Here is a 23139-nt window from a genome sequence, read left to right as displayed (position 1 = left end):
TTATCTCAGAATTTTGGCTTTTAAAGTCATATTTTCGTCATAATTTTGACCTTTTATCTCAGAATTTTTACTTTTAAAATCGTAATTTTAATTTTTTATCTCATAATTATCACTTTTATCTCAGAATTTTGACTTTTAAAATCATCATTTAGATTTTATTATCTCATCATTTTGACATTTTATCTCAAAATTTTGACTTTTAAAGTCATAATTGTTATCTCATTACTTTTTATCTCAGAATTTTGACTTAAAAAGCATAATTTCATCATAAATTTGATTTATTATATTATAATTATGACTTTTCTTCTCAGAATTTCGTCATAATTTTAACTTTCATCTCAGAATTACGTCATAATTTTGATTTATAAAATCATAATTTCATAATTTTGATTTTATCATCTCATAATTATGACTTTTTTCATTTTTAATTTTGACTTATTTCAGAGTTTTGACTTTTAAAGTAATAATTTAGATTTTTTGTATCTCATAATTTTGACATTTTATCTCAGAATTTTGGCTTTTAAAGTCATATTTTCGTCATAATTTTGACCTTTTATCTCAGAATTTTTACTTTTAAAATCATAATTTTTATTTTTTATCTCATAATTATCACTTTTATCTCAGAATTTTGACTTTTAAAATCATCATTTAGATTTTATTATCTCATCATTTTGACATTTTATCTCAAAATTTTGACTTTTAAAGTCATAATTGTTATCTCATTACTTTTTATCTCAGAATTTTGACTTAAAAAGCATAATTTCATCATAAATTTGATTTTTTATATTATAATTATGACTTTTCTTCTCAGAATTTCGTCATAATTTTAACTTTCATCTCAGAATTACGTCATAATTTTGATTTATAAAATCATAATTTCATAATTTTGATTTTATCATCTCATAATTATGACTTTTTTCATTTTTAATTTTGACTTATTTCAGAGTTTTGACTTTTAAAGTAATAATTTAGATTTTTTGTATCTCATAATTTTGACATTTTATCTCAGAATTTTGGCTTTTAAAGTCATATTTTCGTCATAATTTTGACCTTTTATCTCAGAATTTTTACTTTTAAAATCATAATTTTTATTTTTTATCTCATAATTATCACTTATCTCAGAATTTCATCATAAATTGTATCTCAGAGTTTGGAGTTTTAAAGTCATAATTTTTATTTTTTATCTCATTACTTTTACTTCTAAAATCATAATTTTTGTTATAATTTTGACTTTTATCTCAGAATTGTAACTTTTATAGTCATGATTCTGACTTTTTATCTCATGATTAGGATTTTAAATTCATAATTTTATCACAATTTTGACTTTATCTCAGAAATTACTTTTAAAGTCATAATTTAGTTATGACTAGGACTTTTATCTCATGATTTTAAGCATGATTTTCCATACATTTAATCATGCAGTGTAAAAATGCTTTGATTGTAAGGTGTTGAGTGTAAAGTTTGTAGAAAAAAAGTGTAAAGAAAGAAAGAATGTGTTAGCATAACAACAACAAAACATGTTTGGCCATAAAAAAACGAATGTTTAGTGAATGTTGTGCGATAAGAGAACAAGTAAACAGGCACAATGTTAAATAAAAATAAAAGAACTTCAATAGAAGTTGACTGACAGATGTAATTCTGAAAATCTCACATTCCATACATTAAAAACATTTTCAACATGAAGAAGATTTATAATATTTGTACAATAGATTACATAACATTAAATGATAGCACCCTATTAACAATTCCTTACAGTAAAGGTGCTTATTTTTACAGTCCTTTCTGCCGCCCCACTAATGGTTATAGAGTCCCATATTAAGAAATCAATCCCATTAAAAATAAAATACATGATCGTGTGCATTTTCAAAAACAATATTAAAGTACAGTACAAACATTACAAAGATGTGTCCTTTTGGTGCCAAACACTTTTAAGCAAATAAGAACTATAGTAAAATAAAAACATTGGACAAAAAATCTATAGACGTTAACATTACTATGTATAAAACCAATGGATAAAACGTTTATAAATAAAGTTTTGCTTCCGTACAATAATGTTGGCTGTGGGAATTTCAGGAAATTTGATGCCCATGAAAAAAAATCACAACAAGGTGTCTCCACTATTCACAGCTGAAAGTGAATGATTTAGTTCTGCAGGAGGGCAGCAGTCTCCTCATCTGTATCTTTGGAAGGCTGTGAAGATTTACTGTACATCAGAAACTGGAGAGATATCTGAAATAAAGTGTTAAGGCAACAAGTTGTTCCTGTAGCACGGTGGCAAATAATTGCATTAGTTGTGCAAAAGGTTGTGGGTTCGATCCAAGGGATCCTACATGCCAAATGCATCAATGGATATTTAATTATTGGCAAATAGTTTCATAAGCCGGAGAATTTGAATTGTCAGGGCAAATGCATTAACTTGAGTCCATAGAGATCTTATTTGTTTGAACATTTTATGTAACCGCAAAGTCTGTTGTTAAGCCAAATATGCCCATTATTGAATCAGATCACATTTTTCTCTGGTTATAGACCTACTGTGTTGGAAATTAATCATTCTCTCCCAGTGTCTCTGACATTAAAAGGATATCACAAGGTCAAGTGAGAGCGTCCCCAGGCTGCCGATGAGCCAGGGGAGGTGGTGCACCATGTAACTGGTCTCTCCCTGACCCCGCTCCGGGTTCTTCACTAGGACACTAATGCCATATGTAGTGTTTCCCAGAATCACCAGCGCAAACAAGAAAAACGACACGCCTTCTGTTGACTTCCTCTGAAACTGCAGACAGCAGGAAATATTTCAGCTACAACACTAATAAACAACAACAACTATACAACGTGTGCTTTTTAATGTGCTATTTATAAGTGACAAATCTTTAAACCTCTGATACTTCAAACTGGAGGACACAACTTTGATGAAATACAGTGAAATGTAACTGGATTATGTATACAAATAGGGATGCATAATGATTTATTGCAACACATGCATGTATCGTTTTAAGAAAAAAAGATATATTTATATATATTAAAGGAATATTCCACTTTTATAAAACAAAAATCCAGATAATTTACTCGCCCCCATGTCATCCAAGATGTTTATGCGTTTCTTTGTTCAGTCAAGAGAAAAAGTTTTGAGGAAAACATTCCAGGATTTTTCTCTATATAGTGGATTTTAGTGGACTTTTAAGAGTGTTATCTGGTGAAACGATTGTCATTTTTGGCAAGAAAAATACAAAACCACAACTTCTTGTCTGGCACTAGCTGAATAATGCACCAGTGTGACCTTACATGTTACGTAATCACGTGGAAAGGTCACACATTACATATTTGAAATGCGGACACTACTTGAGTATTTTAAGTAAATTTGTCTTGGGAAAATTTTTACTTTACTAAAAAATGTTCACTCCATTCTAAAGCATAGAATCATACTGTGTATTCCTTTTATACTGCATATTAAACTTGATTTAATACCTAATTACATAAAATTGTGTACTTTTACTTTTCTTGAGTAAAAGGACGAAAGTAGTTTTTACTTAAGTGAAACAAAACTAGATGTTTAATGTACTTAAATATAAAATATAAACCAAAAACTTCAAATTACGATGTAGTGGTGTAAAAATTATGATAATATGTTTTGAAATGTATGTTTTCCGAAGAAAAACACTGATAAAATAAGAATACTTAAAAATTAAGAGTTTCGTTGCAAAACAAGTTAACTCCGTTTTTTTTTTCAGAAATCTCGTTTTTTGGTTGTGCATTCCAATTAATATCAATTCAACTGCAGTTGGATTTTTGAGTTTAACCTTCATAACCTAAAAAAAGTCCACTAAAGTCCACTTTATGGAGAAAAATCCTGAAATGTTTTCCTCAAAAAACTTAATTTCTTCTCAACTGAACAAAGAAAGAGATAAACATCTTGGACGACAGGGGGGTGAGGAAATTATCAGGATTTTTGTTTTATGAAAGTGGAATATTATTTTATAAGTATTCATATGTTATTTATATATATATATAAACAAACATTTTTCAGAACTAAATGTCTTCTTCAGACATCGGTCAGTATTTAGTGTTGACCTCTTTTGGCATTTAACACATGTTGAGCTTTTTTGAGGAGACCGACGTCCTGAAGTCATTCGTTTAGAATTAGAAATTAGGATTTAATTTGATTTAGGTTTAAGAGTTTCCTGCTATTGCTCAAGTGGAAGTAGAGTTTACCCTAAATACTTGACAGGCTGAGAATCAATTATATATGATCAATACAACATTTCAAAAGCAACAAATCCAATTGTAGCCTGGTGGCCTAAGACTTTTGCACAGTATTGTATATACACATGTATATATGCATATGTGTGTATTTATATACTGGTATTGTAAAGAAAAACCTTTTTTCCGCAAACGCTTAGTTGCGATTAATCGTTTTGCAGCCCTATATACAAATGAAGCAATAAAGAATGATACAGTCATGTGAAGTCATATTTTATCCCAGGCATTTTACTTCCATATATAAAGAGTCCGGTCATTTGACTCAAACATGTTTTATAACAAGACTTACATTTTTGAATATCTGTGGCAGTCTGGAGCACAGATACAGCACCGATGATACAGAGCCAATAGTAAAGCCTATAATCTCCTTTGTAGTAAAAGGCTGAAAAATATGATTACAAAATATTATATTTAATTCAACTCGATCCTAAGAGCCATAATAAAACAATCATAAAAAAACTCTGATCACCTGCACTGAACTATTTGTCTCTTCTATGGCCAGCAACGCTCGACCCTTGAACATTGTGGGCATCATATCATCTTGGGCTGAGTGAGAAAAGCTGAGGATGGATGAGGAAATTCCCAGAAGACACAACAAGCTGACCGTATTCAGTAAAGCACCATCTCTCCCTGCGGTGGAGAAAATCACTTCCATGAATCTGAACTTCAGACATTAGCACTTCCTCTTAACACAATGCTGATGTGTTGGTTAAAGCACGTGCTTTGCAATATGAGGCATTTCACACAGGAGTGCAAACAAGAAATTGCAACAACTTCCTAGAAAAACTTTTGAGTATGGCTTAAATGCAATGATGGCATACAGTTGTGGCTTTTGTAATGTAGGGTAGAAGTGTTATGAAATATGAATTTCAACTTACTCCTCGCTCTTTTATTCTTTAGTTTGTAGTACAAGTACATTGACAGCATCAGCAAGTCTGCAATGACGTAGTACACAGCAGTGTATATCTAAGAGGAAGAGAGAAACAGATCACTATTGACTATTCATCAAATTTAACAACAAATACAGAATAAAATTCCAACCCAGAGACATTTTGAATTGCTCTTTACCTGCAGCGGTAGCTGATCGGCCAAAAATGATCCAACAAGATTGCAAGAGTCACCCGCCAACCAGAATAAAAGAAACCAGATGGAAAGAGCACTGTCCATATTCCCTGTCTTGCAGGAACTGTAATACTGCCTACAAAAGAAGAGTCAGTACAACATATCTGAGCTGTATATTATTGTTTCGCAGAACAGTCAAACAGGTAGTATATGAGAATACTAAAACATTGTTCATGTAATAGCATAAACAGCATCAAAACAAGAAACTTAAATGTAAAAAAATATTTTAAATTCTATCATCAAGTGATTTTCCACTGGATCCTAAGATACGTTTATCAATGGCAGCTGCCAGCCGGTGACGTCTTTTTCAAGGGCGCACGATGTGAAGCTCATCACAACATGTATTGAGCTCGTCATGTCAAAATATGTGTTTGCTGCGTCATGTGAACCTGTGTGCATCATGCGTCTTGCCAGAGGTTTGCAACTGTGTGCCATTAGAGAAGACTACATAAACCTTCAGGGGAGAAGTGAATTATTTGATAAAATGTTGAAACCATTTTTATTATATAAAAACAGTACCACCTGATTAGATTTTTTAAAGCTGAATTGTTTCTCTTCTTGTCCTTCCTTTATTTATTTTATTATTGTGGATGTGTTTTTTTTTTTTGTTTATTTTATGTTCTGTCTGATGTTTGTTTTGATGAACACAAAGAAAGATACTTTAAGCAATATTTGTAACCAAACAGTACTGAAACCATTGACTTCCATAATTTTTATAGATTCACGTGCGCACGCAATAGTTTTACGTGAGCACGCGAAACTAAACTTAAAAAAATCTGCACATGAAGGTTTCACGTAAGCACATGAAAGTTTCTATCGCGTATAGTTTCGCGTGCAATAGTTTTACGTGCGCACGCAAAAGTTTCATGTGAGCACGCGATACTAAACTTTCGATTTTTTACTCCAATGTCACCTTAGGGCTTGGTATGCTCTTACTTCATTACAAATATCTTTCTTTGTGTTCAGCAGAACAAAGACATACATACAGGTTTAAAACAACCCGAGGGTAACTAAATGACAGGATTTTCATTTTTGTGTGAACTGTCCCCTTTAAGCACAAATATTTAAGATAACTAATCCTGTAGCGGACTTGTGTTAACAGCACAATGGTCACGAGTTCCATCCAACACTGTAAAACCTAAAAGTTAACTCAACCCAGTTAAGGAAACCGGTTGCATTAAACCAAGTTTTAAAACACATACATTTGAGTACTGTGAACTTAAACAAATTGAGTCATATGCAGTTATATACACATGCATAATTACACATGACTCAAGTTCACAGTACTTAAATGTATGTGTTTTAAAACTTAAATGGTTTAAGGCAACCGGTTTCCTTAAATGGTTTGAGTTAAGTTGACTGTTAGGTATTACAGTGAAGTGGACAAACATATTGTTCAAATATTTAACTTGAATGCACTGTAGGATGTTTATCAGGATTCATGTCTCTTTTGTCAAATATATAAATGTCATGGGAATGCTCATGTCAAAACTATGACAAACATGGCTTTTGTTACAGTTGTGCCTCTAATGGTGTCAAACAGTGAATCTCAACCTTTTTAATTCAAGGTCTCGCATTGTCCATAACCATATATGAAGCTTCCCACTCACAAATATACACCAATAAAATATAAAACTATGCTTATTTTTTACTTGGTTTTAACCTATTGTGTGCTCATTTGTCTAATTTTAAATACATTTTAGTCATTTTGAGGACCCTTCCCTACTGAAAAATCCAGCTAAAACCAGCATAAGCTGGTGAGCTGGCTTTAGCTGGTCCCCCAGATTGGTTTTAGCTGGTTTCACTGGTGAAGCAACCTGGTCTAGCTGTGTTTTTGGTCAATTTTTAATCTGGTTTAGCTGGTCTGGACAAGCTTAAATCAACTCATGCCACTTAAACCAACTACCAGCTTATGCTGGTCTTTCAGTAAGGTTGTTAAAGCTTTGTGCTCCTGGTTTAAAAACACCGCTTTAAAACAAAGACATGACAAACAGTAATGGTTGAGCTACTTACGGTATTGAAGATACCATGAAGCAAACTATAGACAGCAGGCCGAGAATCACACTGGCCATATCTCTGGCGTCCTGAGTACATTCCCCCAGTCCGACCCAAATCCATTCTGTCCCGTTCGGGCAAAGAGAGCTGAAGTTCTGAGTATTGAGCTTAAATAGGCCATCAGACATCACTGGAAGTATAAAGGGAATGAAATGTGTTAAGAATGAACTCACGTCATTTAAACCATGACGATTAAAAGTCTTTCAGTATTCATACATACAATCAAAACAGTACCTGTAGTGTGTGGATCTTAAGGTGTTCCGGTAAAATGTCGATTTTACTCCACGTTTTCCTAAACGCACACAGGGAAAAACCAAAGATGTAAACAAAAAAGGCGTTAAAGTATGAAGTCATCGTTGAGCGCTCTGATAGGATGGGCGAAGTGCGATAAACCATCCACAGAACGTCAAGTTCATCGTAGAGAGCTCTGATTGGAGGGTGGAGGAGCGACGTCATTCCATAGAAAGAGCGGTGCGGTTTTCATTGGACATTCTGAACAAGCGCGGAAGTGAGTTGATCATTTATGTTGCTGCTTCCAGCAGTTTCAGAAGTTGTATAATGCCATTAAAAAAAGTTTTAAAAACCACAGATTAAAAAGAAAACTTGAAAGCAGCATGACTTATATGTGTATATATAGAAAACAACATGTAATATTAATCTTACAAACAATTACAAGTCATTTATCGTCAGACTTGTTTGTGTCAAGAAGCTTAAAAGCTTCAACGGAAACGGTTTACACATCTTCAACAACAATGATCATTGTAAAATGTGTTTATATTTACCCATAATAGTTATTATATTGTAGGAAGCACGAAATGAATTAAATGTGCCACATACTGTACAAGAAAAAAAATACAATAATGCACACCATTCCAATCTTAGAATTAATAGTCAGTACAACGTTTTTAAAGGAAAGTAAAAATATATATCTTTACCTTCAGAATAAAGGTCCGTCACCTCTCCACACAGACAGCAGAGTACGAGGCGGTGTGACCATCAGATCAGCTGATCTTCCGCAAAAACTGATTATTCAGCAAAAAAACATATAGACATATAGGCCGTTTCTCAATCCAAAGGCTGCAGTCTCCGGAGTTCGCATACGTAGGCGCCATGCGTCATCAAGACGGTATTATTTTTAGAAAAGTAGCAATTATAAAGTTGACTATTATCTTAGTTAATCGTTAATTGTTGTAGTTCGCTTATGACTTGCGAATTTAATGCTCAGTTAACTTAAATTAATCAGGCTTAATGACGTAAGCAGCCTGCATATGCGACCTCCGGAGGCTGCAGCCTTCCGATTGAGAAACCGCACAAGACAAACACATGTGACGTAAGAAAGTCTATGGGCCAATTCCAATCGGAGGTAAACAGCCCTATGCCCTAATCACTCCGACGGGTGGTCTTCTTTGTCTGTCTGGGGTGTCTTACTTACTTTTGATGTTGCTAAAAGGCTGTTTCAGTTTCAGTCACTCTATGCGCTGCGAGACTGCTTGCTATTTGCCGTCAAAGTACCGCGAGAGTGATTCGAAAACTGCGCCTTTAAATAGTTCTCGCGGTACTTCGATGTTTACATTTATTCAGCAGACATTGCATTTATTTTGTTTCAATCTAAACGTTACAAATGAGGGATTAATCATGCATATGTTGTGAAAGGAAGGAACCTGTATAAAAAGCTCATTTCTGTGTGAAAAGTATAAAAACTAATGCTTCAAATACGTCAGATTTAGCTACAAAACTTCGTTTAAATAGATTGTGATTGTACTTTTAAATGCATTAATTTATCTTATTCTAAACATTTAAATATTACATCTAAACGTAAAGACATACAGATGTAAATGAAGCAGTGTCCATACGGAAAATATATATATATTTTCAAATATAATTTTACATTTATTTCAAAATATAAAAAAACATATGTGCTAAAGTGTATTTTGAAATATGTTTACAAAAATGTTTATTAATATATTTTTGTATATTTTGAAATATATTTATTTATATTCACGTCGCACTGGAAAAAAACTTTGTACGTTAAAAACCTGTTAACATAACTGGTTTGAAAATAATAAAATACATTTTTAAACTGCAAGAATATACTTCTTATTTTAAACATTTATACAAATTTTTATACTTTGGCCAGGTAAATATATATTTTGTTGCAGTATTGTAAAATTAATAATTGCCCCTGAAATACATTTTGAAATATATGTTAATATATTAAGGTTAAAACTAAATATGTTTTCAAAATAATTCAAAAATATATTTAATTACACTTTACTTTTCTACAAAAAAAAATACGAAATTAGCATATATTTAAAACATATTTTTGGCCAGATAAATGTATTTGAACCCAGACTACATAAACACAAATAGCAGGATTACTTAGTATTGAATAATTTACTCCATACTTCAATCCTTTGAATTTTACATTGGCACTGCTGAAGATTATGCATTTTTTTTTAATAAAATACATAAATCTTTAAAAAAAAATAATAGCCATCCAATAAACATTAATCAAGTGTTTTCCAAATTTTCATTGCTTTTTAGACTTTTAGACAAATCATATTGTATTACATTTTTGAGGAAAGGGTCTGTGATTAATACTTTAAGACCACAACAAAGTGGTGACAGTTTTATTAAAAACATTCATCAAACGTCCGAAGAGATTTAAATTAGTAGAAGGAACAAAACTTAAAAACACACATGCAAAGACAGCAGATGGGTCATACATGATAAAGTTTATCATACAACGGAAGGGAGAGATGAGTATCATTTATAAAGTATCATTCACAATAGATTTACAAATATAATAATATCCAATAGTTTAAAAGAAAAAGAAGCATGTTATTTACTAAATCAGACCAAAACATGACCTATGTAAATTTGTACAAGTCTCTTCACTGACACCCAATGAAATCCTTCCTCCAGGAGAGAAAACCGTCGATGACAACTTCAACACCCACAATGCAAGTTTCTACACAGTATGTACAATGGATCGGCAGGGTGAGAAGAACATGACATAAATAACCATCAGATCCATCTTTTGATTTTCACAGACCAGAATACGTCAGAGGTCACGAGGAAGACTCGATTTATTTCTTCGCTGAAGCCGAATCTCCTCATTTTATATGCAGAAACATCTCAGCATCTACTTTTAAACGTTTGCGTTTGGGTTGTACTACGTCATCGTCAGAGTCCTCAGCATCCTCCTTGTCGCCGTCGGCTGGCTCCTCCTTCTCCGTGACTACTGGGAACGTTTGATCAGGAAAAATCTCCAGCAGTTTTTCTTCAAAGTACATACCGACGGCTTTCCCGGCTTGTGCAACTTCTGAGTCCGCCTAGGAGCAGAAGGAGAGGGGAAAGAGTGTGGAAATATGAGGACAGATGAAGGAGGTCCAGGTGATTAGGGAAGGATGAAGAGGAGGAGAAGATATCACAGAAAGGGTTAAAACTCCATGTGGGCACTTGGGTGCCAGCGCAGCCCATCGGTGTGGTGTACGAAACGTCTTACCTGAACATTACTCTGTTTGTCCTCATCATAAACCTGGATTATTCGAGACATCTAAAAACACCAATGACGGCACAAAAAAAACGAAAGGAAAAAAATACAAAAGAAAAAGGGGGAAAAAGATTTTATACCATACACAGTGAGGTCACAACCTCACCTGTACAGAAAAAATAATGTCTAAGGAGCACAATATTCTGTTCGCCTATCATACATGCCTTACATTGAGAGGGGGTAAGCCAACAGATTTCATTGAGGAAAAGAAAACTAATAAGGGATTTGCAATAATGTTCTACTTTGCCAGTAACGCTAACATATTGGCCCGCTTTCCAAAATATACAAATTGTATGTAAAACAATTATGCAAAAAGGCTTTCTATATAAAGTGCTTCTTTGACATGAATACCATTACAGGCATTTTTACAGTTCTATTGATCCTAAAAAACATTTAGAAACCCCACAAAACCATCACAGTAAACGAAAATGTTTTAACAGACGTTATTTTCGGCATCAAAAACAAATGCCAAATGATCCTGATTGGTCTATAACAATAATCAAATCTTTAAACTCATAGTAAAGTCCTCAATTATTGATTTTGTCTGTTTAAGGCATACCGTGGCCACTATGGCAAACACAAAGAAGATAAAACAATCTGATATGGCTTCAAAGTGAACAAGGGAGAAGGTTGAACAAAAATATATAAAGGGCCCTGGGGACAGTTGTTCAAAAATAAACTATTTGGATTTCGGCTATCTGATTAGATCAAAGTTTTAAAAATAGGTTGTTCAAAACCAAAAAATGGATTCTGAATCTGGATTGGATCACAAAATCCAAGGATTATTCTGATCCCAGCAGAAGGGTGGATTTTAGGAACAAAAAAATGTAATACAATGTCTGAAATATTACAATACAATATTTCTATCATGAAATAATTATACATTTATCATTTTTTGTTAAAATTTTGCTCTTGATTAGTTTCTTATTCTGCCTCGTTTGCGTGAATTGAGCGTCTGCTGCGGAACACGCGAATGTTGCTTTTTGTGCATTTTGCATTTGACGAAAATTTGCGGCTGATGCCTGAGTTGAAAAATTTTGCGCCGCATTAACCAATCAGGAGCCTGCTTGCTGCTATCACACGCTTGATATTGTCAATGAGCAGTCCCCCAGAGCTATACAACACAAGTTGCATCCCATACAATGTTAATAGTGATTAATGTGTATACATGTTTACTGTATACTCCACTTGTCTTAATTCGATTTGTTTTTACGCCAATTATAACTTTAGCTGGATTATGGTAATCAAAACCAATTATTGTTATCCATGTAAACGTGCTCACTGTTACTGTACCTTTGTAACGGAGTTTGACAGTAAAATAATGACTTTGGGCACCAAATGTACCTATAATTATAATCGCCCTCATATCCAAGACTTTGTGGCAACATCCAAGCCTAAAGCTGTCTTGCACACGGTGTCACTGTAACGGCAGTATACGTGGGTGCGAGTTTAAAGGGGTCATGAATTGAGAAATCACGTTTTCATTGTGCTTTTGATTGCATCATAAAATATCCTGTACGTTTCAGAACACTTCCTCATTAGTCCTTAACTCTTACCCGCCAGCGTTTTTAAAAAAGGTGGCCAGCCAGCGCCAGCAATTTTATGATTTTCGAAAAAGTGTAATGCCTTCCAGAAAAAGTTAAATATATAAATATGCAATATTTCTAAAGAAACAACAGACCCAAATGTTTAGCAAAAATCTGAAATAATTGAATTTTTGTAAAAAAAAAAAAAACTTTTGTTAGAGATCAGATTCAGAGCGATGATCAAAACATACACAGAGTTTTTACTGTTTTTTAGGGATGCACCAATACGGATACTGGTATCGGGTATCGGCCTCGATACCACATTTTCTTAAGTACTCGTTAAAAGTCCCCCGATACCAGGGATCGATACCACCGTCTGAGAAATGTCTGTGTTTGAGCAGCGTGTAAAGGGTTAATGCCACTTGTGTTGTCCAAAGAGGCAGAGTTTACAACAAACTGGAAAACTAGTCCCTTGTTTTTTTGTTAAATTATATGACTAAAGCTGTTACCTGTAAATTTCAATCATGTTTTTATTAAGTACTCGGTATCGGTATCGGCAAGTACTCGTACTCGTACTCCAAAAAAGTGGTATCGGTGCATCCCTACTGTTTTTGGATCAGTGGATGCTTTAGTGTTTTACAAGTTGTGTAAAAGCGCCACCTAGTGGATAACAGCAGAAATATGGATTGCTGTAAAAACTGTTTCATTGGCATGGAACCATTTTCTCTAATTGACGAGATAATTCTTTAATGGCGGGGAAATAGTTACATTTTTATTAAACCAAGCTGCTTAAAGTCAGATTTCGTCTCAGTATGACATCATAGTGTGATGAAAGACCGCCTTAATCTATGCCTACTTCTACATAATTGCATCTGTACCATAAACCACCTATTAACACAAGTGCATGTAGTACGAGGTGAGACGCAGACACAGGATTACACAGGAACAATAGAGATGCCTTAAAGCAGTGTTTCCCAATCCTGGTCCTTGAGCACCCCCTCCTAGAAAGTTTAAGAGGTCTTCTTTTTTAAAAGAACCTGATTCAACTTATCAGCCTCCTTCCAAAATGGTAAACACGTCTCCCTAACAAGCTGATGAGTTAAATCAGGTGTGTTAAATAAGGAGACATCTAAAACATTCTGGAAGGGGGTGCTCGAGGACCAGGATTGGGAAACACTGTTTTAGAGGATTACAAGATGAAGTGCCGTGTGAAAAAAAAACCTTCCTTGTGATCCTAACATTAGGAAGGCATGGATGAAGTTTCACATCCCATTAAGTGGACTATCATTATGACATAAAAAAAGATGCAGTTCATGACACCTTTAAAGCTTTAAATCAGTTTAGTATTCATCAACTAAATGATTTAGTTTACATTTTGTATTTGTCCCGTCCACTAAATATGTACACTTAACATCCAAACCTTAATAAATGTAGGCATCTCTTGAACGACTGCAAAACTGACAGTCACGTCATGCATTTCATTTTATCACCGTTCAAAAGAACATCAAACAATCTGCCATACAGAGTACAATGTTTAAACACACGCTCTATAAACACCTCAGTCTGTGTTAGTCCTTTAACAAACACTAATTCAACATCCACCGATCAACGCTGTCAGCCTCATTGAAACCATTAGTTCAGTAGTTAGTTTTGGCAGTATGCTCACCGTGGTAAAAGAGTGTAAATACATGCCGTAAACTGCACATTCATGCTGTGTTGCCTTAGTGTATTTTATACTTTTAAAAACACTTCATGCTATGAAGATCACACCCCTAACCCAGGTGAAGGACATGCTTCAGACTCACCTCATTGTATTTGGCACAATTGCTAAAGACCAGACGCACGTCGGACACAAAGTCTTTGGGGCTCTTGTAATGAAGAGGATGTTTCCGCTGTAGTTTCTTCTTCACAAGGGTTAAATCCATTGGTTGCTTTATAATTTTATAGTAATTGGGTACCTGGAGAAAAAAAATGAAGGCTTCAACTTTAAATTGGGTTTAGAAAACAATGACTTGGGGGCTGTTTACACATCCACGATTTCAACCATAAATGGGAACTTTTTTACGGTACTGAAAATGCTTACTTTTGATTACGTTTTTTTAAAGTGCACGTTTTTGATAATGACACCTTGTCGTCTCTGTGTAAACTACGTAAACGCAAATCTGTGATAACGGTGACATCCTGGGTTCCCACACCTTAGTTAACTTCAAATTCAAGGACCTTTCAAGGACTTTTAATACCCTCAAATTCAAGGACTAAATGTGGGGACACATTTCAATTGAGAGCAAGGTTACATGGTGTTACCTTTAAAGATACATTGTTACAGTTCCCTTTCACTGCTTGATGCTTTTCCGTTTTAATAGTTTGTAATGTAGATGATGTTGTTGTTTTACAAAGTAATATCCCCATCAACAGGCTTGGCATACATAATACATCTGATTTAGTCGTCTTCACGCACGCGTGTAAATGCAGATCTCTTCAACAGCATTGTCGTCTGTACGTAAAATTTGCACGGAAACATTTCTTACTAAATCGTTGTTGTGTAAACATAGTTTAGTTCTAAACCAGCTCATCTGCTGATTTTTACATCTTTATCAAATTTCAAATTACAAGGTAAAAAAAATGACAGCAATACATGCAGGACAATTTCTTATATTTTAGTGCACAATCTGAACAAAGGAAGTGAAAAGAAGAAACAAAAATAAAAAGGGACACAAATCTAAATAAGGGAGTATGCAAAATAAAATCCATTGAGATTACCAAATAATCTTTACAAATGATTCTGGTATTAAGCAATTATAAAAAAATAAAATAAAATCACACACAGTCCAGTAAAAAGAGAAATAATATCAGAGTCTTACTATAGTGTGAGCAATAATGCCGTTATAATCTTTACTGTTGTGATATCATTAATGATCAGCTATTAAACATTACAGCTCACAGCGAGCGATGATTCAGTTTCAGCTTTGCCCTTTAAGAGCGCTGCATCATAAATGACTACATTTCATTATAAATGAGGAAGCTGCGGGATTGCTGGAGACTTACCGATGAAGGAACAGGCTCTTGAAACTCCACGCTGAGCTCATGACAGAACACATACAACAGCAGACGCTCACATCGCTACAAAACAAGAAAAAAGAAACATCAAATCTTCACATCTCATAACAGCAGATACATGTTGGGAAAAACATCATATTAACAGATCATATGAATAAAGGTGACCAATCACATGTTTCTACTTATGTGATTGTGGGCTGTAGAGCAACACTAATGAACAAAATGGGTTTTTATATGCAATTGCAAAAAATTTATCATTTTGATCCTGGATGCTGATTGGTCAAGGCAATGCTGCAAATGTGCAAAAAATTAGGGTTGTGAAGGGGTGCAACGTTATGGAAACTTTCCATAGGAACTTCATCTGGGGAATTTTGGAAATATTCCAAATTGGAAACTTAACTGGAATTTATAGGAATTATCATATACAAACATAAATATATATATTTTTTTTGCCATAAGCAGACATGCATGCAATGTAATAAAAATTTTAAACAATCCTGATATTTACGCTGATCAAGCCATGGATTTATTTGATCAAAAATCCTTTAGAAATATTTCTAATATTATTGATTTCTGAAGGATTTTTGACCAAATAAATGGATGCTTAATGAGCATAAGGGACTTTTTAAAAACATTAAAAAAGTAATGTGTCCAAACATGTGTGTGGTACAGTAATTATGTATGATAACAGAAAACTGGCTAGCAGAATGTAGAAGAGCATCACAGCTAATAAATACATTTTCAATGAAATGCTAGCTTAAATTTAGATATCTGATTGATTGTATTGAAGAAATAATTTATGGATGTTATGGATGATTGCAGGAGTCTCAATGGCCCTTCAGTAAGCTGTGTGCATTTGACTGAAATTGCATTAAATCTTGTTGTGTTAAATAAAATTATGCTGCAATATTTTTTTAACTACATTTAAGTTCTCTTTGCAACTTTGCAACCGTTTCAAATTCCCAGGTTATTCCCATATATTCACATTAATTCTCATGGAAAGTTTCCAGCCTTGAAAATTTCCCAGAATTTGCAACTCCAGCAAAAAACCACAGCAAGTAACAGCAATGGTGTAACTATCCTGTAACCTTTATATAAAAGCAAGAAGGTATTCAAAGCCCTGCTATATTTTGAATATATGCATGCCTGGTGAGGTTGCAAACCTTAAATAATTGACCAAGACAAATAATATTTGGCCATTTTATCATCATCAGTATCCCTTGCATACTGACAAAGTTGCAGGCATCCCAAATCTATTCCCAAATTAGCAGTACATCTTATACCTTAGCATACATTTTGCTTACATGCAGCTATTGTTAATGTAAAGAATGCATTATTTTTGTGTTTTATGCCCCATAATTATATACAGCATTGTGTCACAAGAATATCCTGGAGAACAGCTCATGTTTTCAGTGTGACTCACTCGTTGGTCTTCTGGGCTCATCGCCGTCTCATTTTTGTCTTTCTTATTTGGTGGGATGTCATCACAGTTGTACTCAATCTCTGGGTTCATAAGATTTCTGCAGAACGTGCACATCCAGTCTCCACTACAGCACACACACAAAAACAACAACACAGAACTTAAAGTCAAGACTTGTTCACAAATGCAAAGGGTTGTGTTCTGCTTTAAAAACATTTATTATTATGTTATATAAGGTTAAATGGGTGGATATCTCATGGATCAAGCAATGATGGGTTCAAACCTACTGGTTACCTGCTCAGATTAGACCATAAGAATAGTGCAAGAGTTGTATCTGAATAAATAAGGATGCGTATGTTACCTGGGAGAGGATTTGAGAGTTGGGATATGGCAGTTGATGTGGAAGACTTTAGGACAGCGATCACAGCAGAGCAGCTCTCCTCCGTTCTGACACACGGCGCACCAGTCCTCATTAGGGTCGTCTTCTTTACCAGCACCCGTCTGAGTGTTAGCGGTGGTCGTGTTGCCTCGATGGGAAACCGAAGGCCTCATCTGATTTCCATTTGACTGAGTCCTCCCATTGGTCAGAGGTGTGTGAGAGCGGGGGTTCGTACAAGATGAGAGCTGCTCGGTCTGTGGTTCTGATTTGACATTCTCACCGAGCGTTTTTAACATGTCCTGGACTGAACCGGTGGACACGGACGAGAGGACAGGAAGAGGTGGTGTTACGCCCCCTTCTGGACTGCTCATCTGCTATAAAGAGAATTAATAAATGCAAGGTATTCATCCTCAGGGTCAACAAAATTTAAGATGTGATTATTTTTGGAATGTGTTTACGAAGTTGCTCTGATGTGTAATAGATAGATGGACAGACAGAGAAATGTAGATATACAGAGAGAGAGAGAGAGAGAGAGAGAGAGAGATAGAGATAGACAAACAGACCGGCAGACAGACAGACAAGGAGAGACAGATGGACAGACAGAAACAGACTAACGGACAAACAGACAGACAAACAAACAGAGAAACAGACGGACAGAGAGAAACAGACAGAGATACAGACAGACAGACAGACAAAGAGAAACAGACGGACGGACGAGCAAACAGACATGGAGAGAAAGACCAGACAGACAGGGAGAGACAGACAGACGGAACAACAGAGAAACAGACAGACAGACAGAAAGAGACAGACAGACAATGAGAAACAGTTGGACAGAAGAGAGAACAGACATGGAGAGAAAGACCAGACAGACAGGGAGAGACAGACAGACGGACAAGGACAGACAGACGGACAAGGACAGACAGACCGGACGGACAGACAGACCGGACAGACAGAGACAGACCGGACAGACAGAGCCAGACCAGACAGACAGACAGACAGGGGGAGAGAGAGAGAGAGAGAGGGAGAGAGAGACAGACAGGGGGAGAGAGAGAGAGAGAGAGACAGACACAGATGGACAGGGAGAGACAGACAGACGGACAGACAGACAGAGAGAGTGAGAGAAACAGACAGACAGACAGACAGACAGACAGACAGACAGACAACGAGAGACAGATGGACGGAAGGACAGACAAACAGACAGACAGACAGACAGACAGACAGGGAGAGAGAGACAGACAGTCAGACGGACAGTCAGTCAGACAAGGACAGACAGACGGACAGACTGAGAGAGACGAACGGACGGAGCGAGACGGACGGACAGAGAGAGACGGACGGACAGAGAGAGACAGACGGACAGAGAGAGACAGACGGACAGAGAGAGACAGAGAGAAACAGACAAACAGGGAGAGAGGGAGAGACAGACAGAGAGAGAAATAGAACGACAGACAAATAAAGAGAAACAGACAGAAAGATGGACAAACAGACCAAGAGAGAGATAGACAGAAAGCTGAACTCTGTGCATTATGATCTATACATAAAAGAATATGAAATAGTGTTCCTATATCTTGTTCATAACTTTTATGTTTTTTTAATCATTATAAAAAAATCAGAATATTAAAACTGTTTTTATGATCTCTGTGACCAATGAAAAACAACACACATACCATGCAAGCACTCCGTCTGCCATCTTTGCTTCGTTCTGTTTTGACGTTTGTTCCCGAGTAGCTACACTCTTCCTCTGCTCCTGGTTCCTGTTTGACCTTTATTTGGTCCACAGTTGTGTTCCCTGTGCCAGGTCTACCAGCTGACCCACAACTAAAACACACATAAACAGAAAGACAACACAATCTTAAATGCATTGTCTCAACACTAATGCTATGTTGTATAGCTGTGAAGGATTGTCCCCAAATCCCCAAAAAACTTCTGCATCTAATTCAGCCTTCATGTGGAATCCTATTTAACACACATTACATTCATGTACTCAAATCTACCCATAACAACAAGAACAAGGAACTAATAATAACCTTAATCTGAAGAGATGGGTGACACACAGTGCCAAAGTCGCTGGTAGTGTGCACACAGCATTAGATTACAAAACGTCTTTTTAAGACACACTCATACTAGTGTTCAAGCGCAGTTGTCCTAAATGTTCACACTAGTCAAATGAACCAGGCTTAGGCGCAGTTCGGTTTGGATGATGTTTGAGTGCACGCTTACATTATTTTAAAAAGCAAGCATTTTTAGCCATATAGAAATGCATAAACTTCTGACCTTCCTCGACTGCCTGTGCTTGAGGTGCTGGAGGGACGAGCTGGAGTGTGAGAATTAGATAAACCTAGAGAAAAAGAAAAATTATTCATCAAAACATGAAGACTAAAAACTAAATAATTTTTTCTTTTGTCGTTACTGCTGTAATGTTTCGATTTGGTTTCTTAAGCGGCTGAAATACCTGATGATCCTGGAGAATGTGTAGAAGGTCCTGGTGAAGGATTTAAGGTGCTGGTGGGGCCAACAGGAGGATATGAACTAGCAGATATATATCGACTGAGGATGTTATCCAGCGTACTCGAACCGGCATCTTCAAGCTGGAGATTTAAAAAGGAGTCACATCATTTAGGAAACAAATCAATTTGGCTTTCAATCAGTTTAGTTTTTCAGCATTTCTTACTCTTTGGTAATATTAGTTAGTGCCCATACAATTATTTGTGTTGTGTTAGTAAATGCTAAAACTAACAAAAACTAAGACAATTTGCATTATTATTATTATTATGCATATAATGTATATTTATACTTTATACACCCCTGCTGAAATTGTTTGATATATTATTTAACATTTCTGTCAAGAGATAAAAAATTCTAAAAATTACACACTGCACCTTTAAAGCCCCCTTTCAACTGTTCATGACAAATGACGGCCAATAAACCAGAAGCAGAGTTGAAAAGGGGCTGTGCCCCCTGGTACATTATTTTCGAATCTAGTTTGAGCTTTGGGTGCATAAAAAATGTGTGCACCTACACCGCATGTGACACGTCGACCGGAAGTGAAGCATTTCAGTGCGTTTTAATCAAAACACTGTGTGCAAGGTGAAAATTAATAATCCTTTTTTTGTTTAACTTTATCAGTAACACCTGAATCCTTTAAAATGATTGATTACTGATAAGTCAATTAAATATAAATTATATTAAATATAAATATATTCATAGATTAAAAGCTGTTGTGTTGGAATGAGCTTGTCTTCTATGTTGACACGGATTTAAGATTAAACTGAAATTTCATTACGACTGCCACTGGGGGCGAACTCCGACAGTCGTGTCCGAATGTAGCGTACAAAGGAAAGGCAGTTTAGCCGATATATCTTTAAAATATTAAAAAAGAAACCAAAGTGCAATTTAAGTCATTAGAAGAAGGCTGGCTATATGTTGTGAATACTCAAAATACTTGTGAATACTTGAAATGAAACAATTTATGAAAATTAAACAAAATAATTTTTTGTGCAATGTTCATAGTTGAACTATTAACATTTTGGCTCTTGCAATGTTAAACTGCAATTGTTTTTCAAATATAAAAAAGAAAAAAAATGAGTTTTCAGTAATTAAAAGGCAAAATATTGTGTGCAACTTTTTTGAATCATTTTTTAATATATAACAAAATGTAACAAAAACCACATAGATTATAACATATTTAATAATAATATATATAAAAGGTAAAAATATATAAACAGTAAAACTATGGGTAAAAGTTTGTCCTGCATCATATTTATATTTTTAAAATCTGGCCCTCGAAGACAAAAAGTTGAAGACCCCCCTGCTTTAGATGTTTCCTAAACTAAAGTAGCTTTTTAATAAATTCTATGAATCAAATACCAAACCTAAAGCCCATTTGAATTATCTGGAGTTGTTTGCTTTTATTAAGGACACATTTTATAAAAAAAATAATAATAATAGCAGACGTAAACAGGAACCATTTTGGTTTAGTTAACTTGGGTGCCTTAAACATAATTACATTTAGGACCTTTATTAAATTTAGGCCCAAATATAATTTTTAGATCTTTTATTAGATTAAGAATTTAACCCAATTACGCCTGGGTCCTTTATTACATCTACGGCCAAACGTAATTATATCTAGGTACTTTATTACATTTACAACCAATTATTGCATTTGTGCCCTCATGATCACACACTATTGGGTATCTGGCACGGATCTTTGACCACTAAGCCTCACCACTACAGGATCCAATAATAAATCTAACAAAAAGCATAAGGTGAAGTTACCTGAATGGGAGGGATGTCGGGCAGGCAGGGCAGGTTTTCAGGGTTGGTGACTGATGGTATGAGCTCTATGGGGGCCATGACAGGGCTGGTGGGACCTCGGTGAACAAGAGCATTAGCCATACTAGCACTGGTGGGACTGGTGGGGTTGGCAGCGCTAACGTTGTGCAGCGATGTTACAGGGAAAGGCCCCACGTGCCCTGGGTTTGAGTGCTATGAGGAAACAAGGTAAAGGATAAAAAACATGAAAAGGTTGGAAAACGCACTCTCTTACAGTGCTTATAGTTTGACTTCTGATGTAAATGTCCAATCACAATCATTCAAGTTTAGTCCACTTGAGTCTTAACTCGAAAGAGCTGACTATGTTAATAATTTCCAAAATACTACTATTAGATTATATGAACCATTAAGTGTGGTCATGTGACCCAAAGAAGCCTCAGTCACATGCTTAACTGACATCAGCAGGACTTTTCCTCCAAAGCAGAAGTGTTGAAACTCGTACTATATGAATAGTTAAAACTTGGTGCATAATTTATTTTAAATGTATGGGCATTAATGTCACTTTAGATGTATTAAATTGGATTCTAGGTCAACATCTACCAAAATCTCACCAAATTAAGCAAAGCAGCCCTTTGTTTACGCCTTATCTTCAGTTTGCATATTAGCAGTGATGATGAAGTGTCGCAATTTGTTCGTCATGTGACCAGATTGAAGCCTCTGTACTGACCTGTCTCTGAAGTTGCATCATGGGATACGCCTGGCCGTTGAGTCTGGGCTGCCCTGAAGGCATACGGTTCTGCCCTGACACCAAGCGTAGTTGTTGAGGTGGATACATGTGGGAGGAGCCATTAATTCCGCCCCTCTGGAGGGCCTGCATGCTAATGAGCCTCGGCGGCTGAAAGACAGACGAAGAAAATTAGGTTAAGATGAGGTTTTGAGAGTGTTGATGTCTTCATTAGGCTTAATTTTATGCTTGACCAGCAAGACCTCATGTAGCAACCTTTTTCAGACAGATCATGCTGGTCTACTGGCTTTTTTAAGATTCATGGTAATTGGCAGAGCGATCTTAAACCAGCCAATGTTTACATTGAAATGTATGTTTTTATCAGGGCCGCACTGATCTCTAACCTACCTGCTGCTGCATCATCTGCTGGGGTGCTCCCTGTCTGGGATGCTGAGACATCTGTGAGGCGATTCGCATCTGTTGCTGAATCTGCTGCTGATGCTGTTGTTGTTGTTGTTGTTGTTGCTGCTGCTGTTGTTGCTGCTGATGTTGTTGTTGTTGCTGCTGATGATGTTGTTGTTGTTGCTGCTGCTGTTTATGAGCCAATGCAGCCTGCTGCATGTGCTGCAGTCGCAGCTGAGCGAGGTTGATCTGACCCGAGTGCTTTCCGGGGTGATTATGACCGGGAGAGATCTGTTGACCGACCATCATGTTGGGTGGAGGAGTTGGTTGCACTTTTTCGATGACCAAATTGCCTACGAAAAAAATGAGGGTGTT

At 35.7% G+C, this 23139-nt stretch overlaps 2 protein-coding genes across 5 annotated transcripts in view; both read right to left on the bottom strand.

The window, feature by feature from the left end:
* Positions 1–1588: 1588 nt before the first annotated feature.
* Positions 1589–8502, bottom strand: slc66a1 (solute carrier family 66 member 1). Its single transcript, XM_065270358.2, has 9 exons — positions 8367–8502; positions 7666–7723; positions 7390–7561; positions 5323–5452; positions 5133–5220; positions 4724–4884; positions 4544–4636; positions 2586–2770; positions 1589–2230 (listed from the first exon to the last, which is right to left on the bottom strand). Exons 3-9 carry the CDS (start codon positions 7557–7559, stop codon positions 2143–2145), a joined length of 915 nt encoding a protein of 304 aa, XP_065126430.1. The 5' UTR covers positions 7560–7561; positions 7666–7723; positions 8367–8502; the 3' UTR covers positions 1589–2142.
* Positions 8503–9942: 1440 nt separating this feature from the next.
* trim33 (tripartite motif containing 33) overlaps positions 9943–23139 on the bottom strand; it is a 30698-nt gene continuing 17501 nt past the window's right edge. The window contains exons 9-20 of one of the 4 annotated variants that reach the window (XM_065248105.2): positions 22771–23117; positions 22366–22533; positions 21642–21851; positions 19819–19954; positions 19641–19704; positions 19034–19184; positions 17352–17740; positions 16994–17117; positions 15559–15633; positions 14319–14471; positions 10940–10990; positions 9943–10766 (exon numbers count right to left, since the gene is read on the bottom strand). In XM_065248105.2, coding sequence (XP_065104177.1) covers positions 10548–10766; positions 10940–10990; positions 14319–14471; positions 15559–15633; positions 16994–17117; positions 17352–17740; positions 19034–19184; positions 19641–19704; positions 19819–19954; positions 21642–21851; positions 22366–22533; positions 22771–23117 — 2087 coding nt within the window. In that variant the 3' untranslated portion in view covers positions 9943–10547. Of the gene's footprint in view, positions 10767–10939; positions 10991–14318; positions 14472–15558; positions 15634–16993; positions 17118–17351; positions 17744–19033; positions 19185–19640; positions 19705–19818; positions 19955–21641; positions 21852–22365; positions 22534–22770; positions 23118–23139 lie in introns of all 4 variants that reach the window. The other 3 variants (XM_065248104.2, XM_065248106.2, XM_065248107.2) reach the window with 3 other exon arrangements.

The sequence above is a fragment of the Paramisgurnus dabryanus genome, chromosome 11 (genome assembly GCF_030506205.2).
Source record: "Paramisgurnus dabryanus chromosome 11, PD_genome_1.1, whole genome shotgun sequence".
Lineage (NCBI taxonomy): Eukaryota > Metazoa > Chordata > Actinopteri > Cypriniformes > Cobitidae > Paramisgurnus > Paramisgurnus dabryanus.
The sequence above is the reverse complement of the archived record's forward strand: the minus strand, read 5'-3'. Positions and strand labels throughout refer to the sequence as shown.